At 40.4% G+C, this 13499-nt stretch overlaps 1 protein-coding gene across 2 annotated transcripts in view; it reads left to right on the top strand.

Annotated features, from left to right (window-relative positions):
- LOC119188260 (NBAS subunit of NRZ tethering complex) overlaps positions 1 to 13499 on the top strand; it is a 79237-nt gene that overhangs the window by 21070 nt on the left and 44668 nt on the right. For both annotated transcript variants that reach the window (XM_037436216.2, XM_075895755.1), the window contains exons 16-26: positions 628 to 753; positions 2173 to 2324; positions 3972 to 4109; positions 4813 to 4891; positions 6061 to 6299; positions 7362 to 7448; positions 7529 to 7603; positions 8935 to 9064; positions 10113 to 10247; positions 10829 to 11002; positions 11096 to 11169. In XM_037436216.2, the coding sequence (XP_037292113.2) occupies positions 628 to 753; positions 2173 to 2324; positions 3972 to 4109; positions 4813 to 4891; positions 6061 to 6299; positions 7362 to 7448; positions 7529 to 7603; positions 8935 to 9064; positions 10113 to 10247; positions 10829 to 11002; positions 11096 to 11169 (1409 nt within the window). The remainder of the gene's footprint in view (positions 1 to 627; positions 754 to 2172; positions 2325 to 3971; positions 4110 to 4812; positions 4892 to 6060; positions 6300 to 7361; positions 7449 to 7528; positions 7604 to 8934; positions 9065 to 10112; positions 10248 to 10828; positions 11003 to 11095; positions 11170 to 13499) is intronic.

Below are 13499 nucleotides of genomic sequence, written 5' to 3'. Positions count from 1 at the left end.
ATAATAGGGAAAGGGCATAAGGGGTGGGGGGCTGGCACAAAGCCAGTCTCATACATTGATGCAAATGAGTTCTGCGGAGACCCGCAAAGTGGAAGAAGGGTTATGGAAAGGAAAATAGACAGCCACTCCTGTAGCACAAAGACACAAGGAAATTCGTATAGATTTCTCCGAAAGAAAAGCCTCTTGGTTGCCAAAAATTTGTCGTGGTTCCAGGATCAAACCCGTTACTAACGCCATTCCGGGGCGGTCACTCTGCCAGTTGAGCTGACCAAGATTCTAGCAATACCCAAACTGTTTTTTACGAAAAGGGCACAAAGTCAACCACGTGGATTGACATAATAGGGAGGGGGCTTGCACACGGAGGGTGGGGGGCAGGGTGCCTAGTCAGCCCTATATGTTGACGTAATAGGGAGATGAGGCTGTGACGAACCTATGCCCCTCTTTCCCCTTTTGAAGGGATTCCTGTGCATGCTGATGTTCAAGTGCATATGGGTATATTGTGTAGCCCTGAGTGAATTGTTTTTGTTATTGTTGCTAAGCAAACCCAAGAGTGCCGTTCTAACTGCAAGTCATGGTTTGCTTTTAATTCTGCAGAAAACATAAATGATTTCTTGAATCTGCTTGTAGATAGATGCGGAAGAGTACGGTGAAGCATTGGATTTGGCTCGAACCTATGGATTGGACAGCGACCTCGTCTACCAGCGCCAGTGGCGCAGGTCATCCGCATCTGTTGCAGCTATCCAGGATTACTTGGTACGCTTACTCAAACGTTATATGTGATTATCTCCAGTTAGAAAGCAATACATTACAGACTCTCAAAAAGAGTTTGCTGGAAAGCAAATCTGACTGCTGTCTTGTTCTGCTCTGTATTGCTTTATATTTTACAACTGCTCCACTATTTCCAACTTCTGCGTGACATAAGCTTTCACTTCCTAGCACAGTTATTAGTCAATCTGCAACACGTTTTGTTTTCCTTTTTTTATGAAACACACACAATAAGGCAGTGCATAGTGCATATGTGTGACACCAAATGGTGTGAATACTTAACTTGTGCATTGATTGTTTAGTTGGTTGCATAGAGCTAGAATTGCTTCTTATATATAGGAGTACTATATTGTACTGTGCTGCGATTTTTCTTGCATTGCCCCATAATAGTGTTACTTACCAGTTTGTATCACACTTTTAACATCCTCCTAATTTAGTACTGTTTCCTAGGCTGTGGTTGATTGATATGTGGGGTTTAACGTCCCAAAACCACCATATGATTATGAGAGGCTGTGGTGACTGTTTCTTATTGGAAACACAAATATCTAGTTCCTGATGCAAGCTTACTTTGCTAATAAACAGCTACTTCAACGATGCAGCATCATGTTCGCAGATGGCGTTCTCGTGTAAATGAATATTGTGCATGATGAAATTGACGATTTGGAAATAATTTATCTAGTAGGAAGCGCATAAATTGAAAAAAAAAACACACACACACGCATGCAAGGAACATCAAGCAATACTGAGATGGTTTAAAAAATTCAAGACGTTTTTTTTTTTTATTTTGTACGGACTCAAAGTTTTCAAACCATTTCAATATTGATGGGAATTCTTTTGTCTTTTTTTTTCATATGGTGAACTTGCACTAACTGCATTTATCTGCGCATGTATTAGTACAAGTACGCAGCTAATTGATTTACTTAAACTTGCTGAAAACAAGATTACATTTAATAGCAACATTCAAGTAGAAAGCCCAGGCCTGTAGTTCAAGTGTTACCTGTCATGGGGCGTTTGCAGTCTCTCCCAAACTTCAGTGCACATAGACAGGCCAGAGATACCGTTTAATTGTCAACCTCTCTTATTATACTACTGCTATACCACCTCTCTTTGTTTGACTATTGCGTATGCTTTTCTCTCCCCCAATAAAAATTTGCCCAGTACCTGGTCACTGCTGTGGTATTGCCCACCTCCAACTCTCTGCTCTGCCGGGCCTTTATTGCAGAACAGTGCAAAATACAGGACAGTGAAACACGCAGCACAGAGCATCTGTGTCTAGTGTGTTTCACCGTCCCAAATTTTATACTGACCTTCCACTATGTTTGTGAACCACCTAGCTCACCTAAAGATTATTTTGCTGGATCACCTTGCTGTTGATTTCTGTTGTCCCTTTGGCTTTCGCATTGACAGAGCAAGATCAAGAAGTGCACCTGGGTGATTCACGAGTGCATGGAGAGGGTTCCCGAAAACCTGGAGGCGGCTCGCCAACTGCTCGAGTTCGGGCTCCAAGGCACGGATGTGGAGGCCCTGGTTGCATGTGGGCAGAACAGAAACAGTGGAAAGTATGCATAGAATCAGCACTCTCTGCTTGCTTAATTGTCTTTATAATCTCAGACCAGCATGTGGAAACTGACACCTAACTGTTGTTCTGTTTTGTTTTACTTTAGTGATGGTCATTGTTCTCGGTGATAAAGGCGATGCTCATCTCATGATGTGATGTTGCTGTTATGTGACAATGACAACAACTAAGTTTGCTTGGTGTCATTTATGGTTTTGACGACGGCATTTCCTGCACTGTGCGGTTACAATTAAATACTTTCATAACAAAAGAAGCAATGCCATAAAAATTTATGAATATATTTTATTATAGCATTAATCAAATTTGTTCTTAAGCTATCACTCATAAATCACTGCCTGGGGAAACATTAAATCTTAGCTGTGCTTCACATGCACGCAAGCTTTCTGCAGTCATGAATTAGAGCCCAAGTTCCTCAACTGCAGAAGCTTGGAATTGAGTTTAAGGGTCTGACATGAAGATCTTGTGTCTCAACTTTTTATTTTATTGCTTTATTAGATAACTGGGATAGCTGCCATCTCTACAATTTGGTACGAGACTTTCCAACTCGAACGACAATTAGTGATATCAATGTTTCAATAAGTGTGTGCCTAATTGAAAGTTTTTTCAGGCATTTTGAGCAGCACCCATTCACTCAGAAAATAATATTCCCTTAAGTTAACAGTTCTCAACTAACAAGATAGCGTCCAGAGGAAGAAAACTGAGGTAATTGCATGAAATTAATAAAGTTATTGGGAGAGGAAATTTCTGCACTCACAAAATACTGCGTGATAGGTTAGACTGGTGCATGGCTGTGGTAATAGCAAATCATCAGGTTATCTTGCCTAAGTCGTGCAGCAAGCCCAAACAAGCTGATTGGTTGTGTTCTAGTAACAGCGCTCTTTCTTGTCATTTTTGCCTCTTCCTGCAGTTGTCGTGCTGTTACTAGAACACAACCATATGATATCTCATTAGGTGCAGTGATTTCCAGGCTTACGTGAATATTTGAGCACTTCAAATACTTGACCAAATATTTTAGTATTCGAATTTGCTTCGATATTAATCTGAATTATTGGGAATTTAGAAGTATTTGAAATAAATGAATAACTAGATGTATATTAATCCGCATGCAACTCTCTTGTAAAGGTGGTTTCACTGTGGTAGAGGAGTGTCGTATCAAGAATACAACTTGATGGGGTAAAAAACGCACTGTCGCGAAGCTTTTCTTCAAGACGAAATAGACGTTATACTCCCATCAATTCGTTCTTGTTATAAATTTAAATGCTTGTTACACCAGTTTACATTATCTAAGCATTACAAATTTTAAAGGAACACATATTTTAGTGGTTGTCACTTGCATTCTATGGAATGTCAAGCCCTGCTACTACTCGAAGTTGTTTCCACTTCATTTGAACAAGAAAGAATGACATTTGCACATGCCTTTTATCAATTTTATTAAAATATTGTGCAGGTTAGCTGGGTTGCGAAAAATATTCTCGTTTTTTTTTTTATAATATGTAATATACATCATTCGCATTAGATTCGATATTATTTGACCTGACTACTATTCGCTTCAAACCTAAAACTCACTCTCTGCTCAAGCCTATTGATTTATTTTTCCAAGTCTTTCCTACTGTTGTTTTTTCTGTTGCAGGTTCGTTCTGAGCAAGCCACCTGTCTATAACAATGAGTACGAGGACAAGGACCTCTCCGAAATACAACTTTTAGAGAAGCAGAAAGCAGCCACGCAGCAGTGGCGGAAAGAGTGGCTCACAAAAGTGGACTTTCACAAGTGAATACTATTGGAACTTTGTTGTCCTGGTCCTTACGTATGGCACTGAAATTTTCATCAAGCAGATTAGCAGGCTTATCATCAGTCAAAGACAGGCAGTTGCAAAAAAAAAAAAACTGTCTTTTTTAGTGCAAAACTTTCTTGTAGTAAATTTAGGTGTACAATAAGGGGAGGAAATTTACGTAGAGGTACCCTGAACCGCCTCCAATATTTCTTTAACATCTTAAGTAATCAGACACATAATGTTTAGAATGTTATACACGGCTACATGGCAGTGCTGTGCCACAGGCAGGCCACAAAGTTAAAACAATAATCTCGTGGTTTTCTCTGGGCTTTTCTGTTATTGCTTGTTTATATGCTAGCAAGCGCACCTGCTTCCCGCTCTCTCCGAGCTGTAGAGAAGAGCCAACAAACTGAGCGTAGCGAAGAAAAGAGTGAAAGGAGCAAGGGCCACCTTTTAATCTTCAGACATGTGTAACTCTGCTATTACGACGCTATTTTGCAAAGTTCTTGTGGCTCTGTGTTCGTTGTAGACTCATGCACTACTGCAACATTGCAACTTGACTTTAACTTCTGGATGGTTTAGGGGCTGTTCATTGAGAAATTTTCAGTCCATAAACTTTTTCTCAGTGGGGTACATACACAATCTTTCACAACCTCCCAGCTTTTTGACCAATGCTGTTCCTCTTTTTTTTACCCGCAGCTTGTCTTTAGATCAACGGTGGCTCTGCGAGTGCCGCTTGAAGCTTCTTCTGTACCTAGACAGGCTGGCCATGTATGAGGTATGTCTGTTACATCATGAAACAAAGGTGAATTAATAGAACATATACTATAATCAGCCGGGACTGAAATATTAACAAACAGAAAGCAGCTGTGAAATGCATTGTTTAAACAAATGTCTAAACTGAAAAAATTTTCAGTTTCTGCATTTCAAAAACTTTCATAGGCACATGTGTACAAGGGGCTGAGCAGAAACTGATGCCATCATTCATGCTATCGTTTCTTGCTACAGAAAAAAAACAACTAAAGTGCTGTTCATCCAGCATGGCTTATAAAATAATACATGGCAAATAGGTATTTGAATGCCAGGTCTTATAAAAACTGGGCTTATGCAAATAGTGAACTTTAGGTTCGGAGCAAATAGTGATATTGGTTTTATAATTTCAAATTGAATATTTAAAAAAAAAAGGAAAAATGGCCATATTTGTCATTACCGAACTAACCTGCACAACACACACACATGCACACACACACACATATTCAGTGAGAAAGTTCAGTGGGTTTGGTGCGTATAAGAAAAAAATCTGGTACACGTACGGGAAAGCAAGCAGTTTATTTATCAATTTACGTTTTGGCCGTGGCACGGTCGAAACGGTTTAGCACTCCTTTACTGCAGTGAAACCACTTTTACTGGGGGTACAAGCAGATTAATAAACACCTAATTGTTTGTTTCAAATGCTTTAAATTTTGAACAGTTTAAATTCGAATCAATGCAAATTTGAATACAGTAATATTCATTCAAATATTTGAAGCACTCGAGTATTTGCACATGCTTTGAATATTCGCACAAGCCTAATAAAAACCCATCTAGACACGTGGGAAGCTGCAGACACAATACTCCACTATGCCATAGCATAAGACCACCATTTCTGTTTCTGTACTGCTGTCTAGTTTTCTCAGAGCCAATTTTGTACTCTTAGAAAAAGCTTGAACATTGAAAACTTTGCCACAAGGTTTCACTTGTAGCATGTTCCCTTTTAGGATACATCACACACCTGAGAACACCTATAAGTTCGTAACAGCTATTAGTTGTGGCATTAAATTTAAGATAAAGCATTACAAGCCAATCTATATTGGATGGGAATTCATAACTGCCATATATATGAACATGGCTTGTGTCAGTTGCCTTTTTTTGATTGTTTAAAATATACCACATGTCTCTTTGCAACAGATCTATGAGGAATTGACGCTTTCTCCTGAGAAGTTTGATGCTGAGTTCTTCGAAAGCTTTCGATGCCAGCCACCGCTCGAAGCGGCTCTCTCATTCGCACAAGAAGGCAATGCCCCGGCCGTGTCAACGTTGTTCACCTACGCTGGTGTGGCCACTCTGCCGCACTGGCTCACTGTTATGAGCAACTTCCCAGAGACCCTGCCTCCATCTCATTATTCCACTTGCCTTCCCAAGGCCAGGTAGGGTTGCCTGTCTTATTTTTTGCTTATAATATATTTATCAGTACAGTCGACTCTTATTAATTCAAACTTGAAGGGACCCCTGAATTTTGTTTGAATTATCAAGAAGTTTGAATTATCAGAAGTTCTCAGATATATGAGTGTGGGTAAGGTGGCACCAAACATTATGATTAGGCATTGATTTCATCAAATTTAAAAATTTTTAAGCCTTTTGAAACCTAACTGCACGTAACGAACAAAAAGTGGAAGTGCAAGGTCTATAAGTTTATTGGCCATTTACTGCTGATCCGACCTCTTAAAAGAAGTTGTTGATTGCCAACTGCTTCTTTGCTCTATGTGCCTTCAGCACAAACCTCTCTATATACCAGGTGAAGAGCATCATGGTTTACCACAAGTGTGCTTCGTTTCAAGCATTTGTTTACTAGTAAAGCCCTTTTCCTTGAAGGGGTGAGACCCTTATTTTTTATTTTTAGACTGTTAGGACCTTTACCTATTTTAGACTGCTAGGACCTTTACATATAAGCACCCAAATTTTTAAATAGTAGTGGGAAAGCGACAGATATTTTCTGGTATGGATCCACAAAAGGTATGAATTAATGGAGTGATGGAGTTTGAATTAAGAGGCTTTTAAATGCATATAAAGAACAGGGGGCCAGCCAAAAAATTTAATTTTGTTTGAATTAACTGAAAGTATGGATTATCAGAGTTTGAATTATCACGAGTCTACTGTATATCAGGATGCCAAGGCCAGTTAGAGTTGCTTGTATTGCTTTTACTTTTCGCAATTTATGATTATTTGGGGACAACATAAGACCTTAAGCACTGCTCGCAAAACTGCCTCTTTGGTCAGAAGAGAGAGAGAGTTCCTAAAAGACTTTAGTGTTAAACGTCCAACTTTGTTGATTGTTCACTTTCATATCACAGAAACTAGTAAACATTACTAGCTAAGGCGTCTTAAGAAAAATAATATTTCATGTGTTTAATTTGGGCAGAAACATATTTGCCACGAATTGCATGCATAGGCGGTCACCAACCATGACGCCCTTTCATTCCATTCTTCAGGATAACAGAACAAGGCACACGTGAAGTGATCTCATGGGATACACAAGACCTCAGGGAGAAAGATTGGTGTGAAGAAATGATTCAAGAGTAAGAAAGAAGCTCATGGAGCATTTTTTAATATATGGTACCTCATTTATTATTATTCGTGTTCATATTTGTCATTTTAGGGCACCAATGGTGGCTGTGTGGAATGCATATGACAAAGATTTCTACGATGACAACCCTTTACTGCAAAAGTGGTGGTGAGTTTTTCACACTTCATCACTTCATTCCCTCCAGCACTCAGTATACATCACTCTCATTTAGTACTACTACCACATTACAGTAAGCCCACATGTAACCAAATTGATCTTTGCTCCAGTGTCTGATTTATTTGATCCTTAGTAATACCAAAAGCTCGATAATTTGATGTCATCCTTTGGTTCCTGCAATTCAATGCAATGTTGTTCCTGACCTCATTACATATAGATGTGCCACATTTGGATGTTTTCATAATGTAGAAGGCATAGAGATTTAATCAGTGCCAGCACTTTCACCTACTGTGAGTCCTCTTATGCAACATGCGTGGTTACTTATAAATTAATTATAAAGCGCAGAGTATGCCTCTTCAAGATCACCTGGCTTTTTTTTATTCAGATAGCTGAAGACAGAATGACTTGCACTTGCTAATCAATATTCCGAATCATAAAATGCTTGTAGGAATCGAGCCCACTCTCTCCTTTCGCGCCTCATTCCTCAGCTAGCGCGATTGCTGGCCCCGTGCTCCTCGTGCGTCGAAAACTGCCGTTGATCGACGGCATGACCACCTTGGCTTCACTGCCAGGCATTTCACCTGGTGAAAGCCATGCGTTGGTCTTCCCTGCACAGAGACACGTGTCTGAAGATGCCCAGACAATGCCTTTCTCTTGCGTCACGCTAGTGCACGTCACAGTGCTTTGCCTATCCTTATTGGCTGCCCGTGTCTGCCCCCCCTTCCTTTAGCTTGTTTCTGCCCGGTGCTCGTGCACTGCGGTAGATGCTCACAAGCCTGCATGACAGGTAGACACGCTGCTTTAGCAGGTGGCTTCTCATCCGTGTGCTCGGCTGCCCTTTGTGTGATAGCCGTAACGTCTGCCGGCAAGCGTCCATTCAGTTGGTCTTGCGGAGTTGTCCAGTCGGCGCGCAAGCCGTGATTGTCGCACTGTGCTTAATAAACCTGTGTTTATTCACGACTTGCCTCGAGTGCCGAACCAGAGTCAACAAACCAGGCCGTAGTGTCTTAGTGTGCAACAGCAGTGGAGAATTTCACGGTCCTTTCCCATCGCTTTATAGGGTAGGCTCCTTGAGCAAGCCTCTCTTTACAAACTGGAAGGATAAAAATTGCAACACTTGTCAGTAAATGTTGAGCAACACGGCAGTTAGCACCAGATGTGCCTAGCTTGTTGGTGTCATGTTGGACGGTCTTATCGAAATAGCTGTCACATTGAGGAGAGTGTGACCACGGGGGGGGGGGGGGGTGTCAATATATGTACTGCATCTGTCACTACTGCTCGTGTTTAGCATAAGCAACACATGTCCTTTGTTTTTGACTCAGGACCGAGGAGCCAACTTGTGAGATGCTGACACAGTGGTATTCGCAGCGAGCTCACGAGATTGAAGAGATGACTTCTCTGGTGGACAATGCCTTGGAGCTGGTCAAGATCGGATGCTTGAACAATGTCGAGGTGTGCTCTCGTCTCAGTCATTTGCTAGCAGTACTACTTTATTGTGTGAGCCATTGAACGAAGTGACGCCGAGTTTTCCATTAGAAGTGGTATGTTATGGATGCATGTTGACGCTTGCATACTTTCTTCTTATTTATCAAAGCGTAATGAAATAATGGCTTATCTGTGTAGCTGGTACAGGTGCAATATAACTATGTGCTACAAATTCGTAACAGTGTCATATACCCATCTGAAAATGTCTCTTTACATAAGATGCTGCGAGCAAAGAAATGCAATGCCACAATAAGTGTTACTTAAACTATACGCCATGAAAGCATTTGCAAATAGTAAATTTTAGGCTTGAAATGAAAGGTTATTTAGTTGAATAATTTGTATTAAATTCAAATAGTATATAGCACATAAAAAAAATTATCATATTTGTCGTGACCCAACTAACCTCTGCACAATATTTTTGAAACTGAAACAAATCATGTGCTAATATATTTTGGATCAAAGGGAAGTAGAAGCATCTTTGAATATTAGTAGGATTCAACTTTTGATAGAATTCAAGTGATAATCTGTAAAATATGTTATCTTTTAAAATTTACAATTCTCAGGGCATATAAACTGGTATAACGAGCTTTTAAACTTCAAAAATGATGAATGTGGGGGGGGAGTAATAAGCTCATTTAACCTTGAAGTGTCGCATTGGGGCAGTGCAGATTTACCCGGGATGGTTTGTTCGCGATGTAGTATCCTTCCACTACAGTGAAATCACTTTAACAGAGGATTACATGTGGTTTATGTAACCACATTGTAACCCTCTTTATTAGTATTGTTAGTTTCAAATACATTGAAATTTAGAATAACTTAAATTTACATATAAATGAGTTTTAATAGTGTAATATTTGTTCTAATATTTGATGTGCTCAAATATTTGCACATGTCTATTCCCAAACCTTATTTATTGTACTACTGTGACACAATTCTCACAAACTATGTCTTTGCAAAGTTTTGTCATGTCTTTCCTGTTGTTTTGATGTCACCATAATGATTACTTTTCTTACAGGGTCTAGGCAAGCTCTATGGTGACCTTCTTACGCTGGAAACACTCGTGTATGAGTGCCGCATCAGCCAGCCATTGACACTTACTCAGCTGGAACAAATGTCGGACGGCGAAAAAATCAGGATTCTGATGAGCATGGCAAGTAAATTTCTATCGACAATTAGACAAGTGCATCACTGCAGGCAGGTAGCTAAAGTCTTGCTGGTTAGTCGATCAACTATGCTGATGCTAAATGTAATCATTGCAACTTCAGTTTGCCGGCGTTATGATCACATTTCATTTTCGGCGTGTGCTTGTACACAGAGCAGTACGAGAGCACAAGTTCCCAAAGTGTTTTGTTTTGCAGAAGTACTATTTCAGTTTTGTGACAGCTGTTTATTGCTTGTTCTGGTTCAGAGTCTCAGGATTTTTTTATTTCTTACCAAAGTGCAGAATTTCTCTATCAGACATGGGCTTCCAATTACTTTAATGTGGATCAGAGTGCTGTATTGCTACCTATACTGAATATGCCATAAAGCTGATGTTTTTTTTTCTTCATATGTTTTCATCACCTTTCACAGAACACGTAGGTGTGTTGTTTTGAAAAGCAAGTATAAAACAGCTGTGTAAGAGTATTTTTAGCATTACCTTAGCTGCCAGAATTCAAAGCAAGGTAGCAGATGCTTTTTTTCACCTTTCTCAAGAATCTGTCTTTGTGGCTCTGTTTGTATCGTTGACAGAGTTCAGACAAGAAGTACGTCCTGTGCTTCCGGGATTGGTTGCTGCCGTTTTTAAATCGGTGCGAGCGGGCTTCTCCCGGAAGTCGCCGCCGCCTGCTGGGAGAATTCCTCTCGGAGACTGCAAAAGAAGATCTTGCGCCTTGTGTGCAGATCTTCGAGAACTCCGACCTGGAGGTACCCATCATCCCTTAGATATAATATTGAACACAATGTGCGTTGAACATTATACGTCTTGAATGATAACTAATGCACAATATTGGTTTTTAGGATCCGGAGCGAATATTGCAAGATGCTCATGAACTTGCAGAACTGGCTTTGTCTTGCATTCGCAGCTGTCAAAGGTGGGCTACCAAATTTCGTACATCATTTATGAGCTCTGTTCTTTAAGGGGCCACTCACCAGGCCCCGTATGGAATTTTAGTTAGACAGTGGAAGTTGTTGGGTGTCTGATGAGGAACATGGCACAAAAATTTTTCGAATCGGTTCATCACGAGTGGAGAAAACAGGTTTTTTTGAAGCGGTGCGAAACGATGATGAGAGGATGTGAGCTCGAAACCCTTGCCGCTCCTCCGCATAGCCTTCGCAAGCCAAATCTCTTTCCCACTCTCTCAGGCATCCGACCAACAGGCCACGTGCGCACGGCATGCCCAAACAAGCCCAACCCCCGAGCATACGAGTGGCGTTGCTCTGTTGACCAGCATTATTTTGTGGTCTTCTGCCTGTTTCTGCTGGATGGTTTCGAAACGCTGGCTTAGACGTGGTAGAATAGATGAGCACAATGAGTGCGGGAACGCGTAGGAGCATTTCATTCGCTTCCACGGCTGTCTGCTCGATGTGCTGATCACGGGGACACGAGCGCATACGAAACGCTGGCACATTAGCCCCGCATCTCGTAGCATTTCACAGGAAAAAATGAAAGAAAAACGCGCACAATTTTTTATTCCGTCTCATTATTTATTTCAAGTTTTATTAATCTCTTAAAGCAATAAATACATAAACTACGCATCTTGTGTTAAATAATTTTTGCCATGTCACGTGGTGTACTGTTGGCAACGTCAGAGCACAGTCGTCTACGTAGAGGACCAATGTCATTGCATTGTCGTGTACGTAGGATCATTCATACGCCCACGTCATGCCCTCATTCTTTAGGCGTGCGCCGGCAGAGGGGTGGGGGAGCAGCGTTCATCTTGAAATGTGACCCATTTCCGCAGTGCTTAGCGTTGCAAATTTTGGCAGACGTGATCGTGAACGCCTCGTCTACACATTGCGCTTGTCAGCTCAAAATTGTCAAACCTGGTGAATGGCCCTTTAAATACAATCTATGATCGACATATACAGGGTGTCTCACGTAACTTTAGCCAGAGTTTAAAATTATGCCAGAACACGTAATTACGATGCGACCAAATGCATGTTGCTTATCAATGCCTGCAGTGGGACTATTTTTTGTGTTCTCAAATATTGTTTAATTAGATCTGCTTAATTAACTAACTTCTGGAGGAACGAAGATGGATAACAACTTTCAATGAGAAAGCTGTAGATTGGTTTGCAAAACGTCCAAATAGATAGTTTTAAACATTATATCTATTAATTATTAGTGTTTTTCTGCTAATTACAAATGACTGCAAAATGCAAAAAAAATACCATGTGACAAACCCACTCGTACGCCACTGTGCACAGGGATTCTAGTGCTCCTTAACGTTCTGCGTACGAACTACCATAGATTTTGCTCCATTGTGCTGTCTCGGTAGGGCCGCAACGATGGTAGCGGCTTTGCAATGAACAGGTTTTGCGATCGACCACAAAAATGATAACCGCTGTGACTGCTTATCGCTGTCGTGAACCATTGTGAGGGAAGCGTGTCATTCGCACACAAAAAATTAGGGAGCACTAGAATCATCATGCGCACTGACGCGCGAGTGGGTTTTTCGCGTGGTATTTTTTTTTTTTTTTTGCGGGCATTTGTAATTAGCAGAAAACACTAATACTTACTTAACAGATACAAAGTTCAAAGCTATCTATTTGGACATTTTGCAGACCAATCTACAACTTTTCCATTGAAATTTTTTATCCATCTTCGTTGCTTCAAAGGTTAGTTAATTAAACAGATCTAATTAAACAATATTTGAGAACACAGAAAATAGTCTGACTCCAGGCAACGGTGAGCTACATGCATTCAGTCACGTCGTAATTACGTGTACAGGCATATTTTCAAACTCTGGCTAAAGTTAAGTGGGATACCCTGTGTGTATATATATATATATATTGACTAATAGACAATATTCACTAATTTGGCTTCACACAATACTGATAAAATCTGGTTGATCATTTTTTATTCATAATTGTTTGCCTGCTATAATGTGACCAAGAACAACAGGTTCAAGATGACATTGATTGCAATAAAAACAAGCACTCTTTGTCCTTTTTTGTAAGCTTGGAGGCTTGAGCTAGTTCATTCATGGATCAAAAGGAGAGAGAAGCAGCACAAAAATTAAAATTCGTCTTGTGTCCCGTCATATTTTTCACTGTTTTTTCCTCCTTTTGCCATTGTAACATTATCAAAAAGTGCGTGGCCTGTTTTTTGTTTGCCATTGCACAGAAAAACACTTCAGCTCTTTCACTTTCACTTTTATTCCTTAAAGACCCCACCCTGGGGTATTACATAAGGGGTGGG

The sequence above is a fragment of the Rhipicephalus microplus genome, chromosome 1 (assembly GCF_043290135.1).
Source record: "Rhipicephalus microplus isolate Deutch F79 chromosome 1, USDA_Rmic, whole genome shotgun sequence".
Lineage (NCBI taxonomy): Eukaryota > Metazoa > Arthropoda > Arachnida > Ixodida > Ixodidae > Rhipicephalus > Rhipicephalus microplus.
Note: the sequence above shows the minus strand (reverse complement) of the source record. Positions and strands in the feature narration are given on the sequence as shown.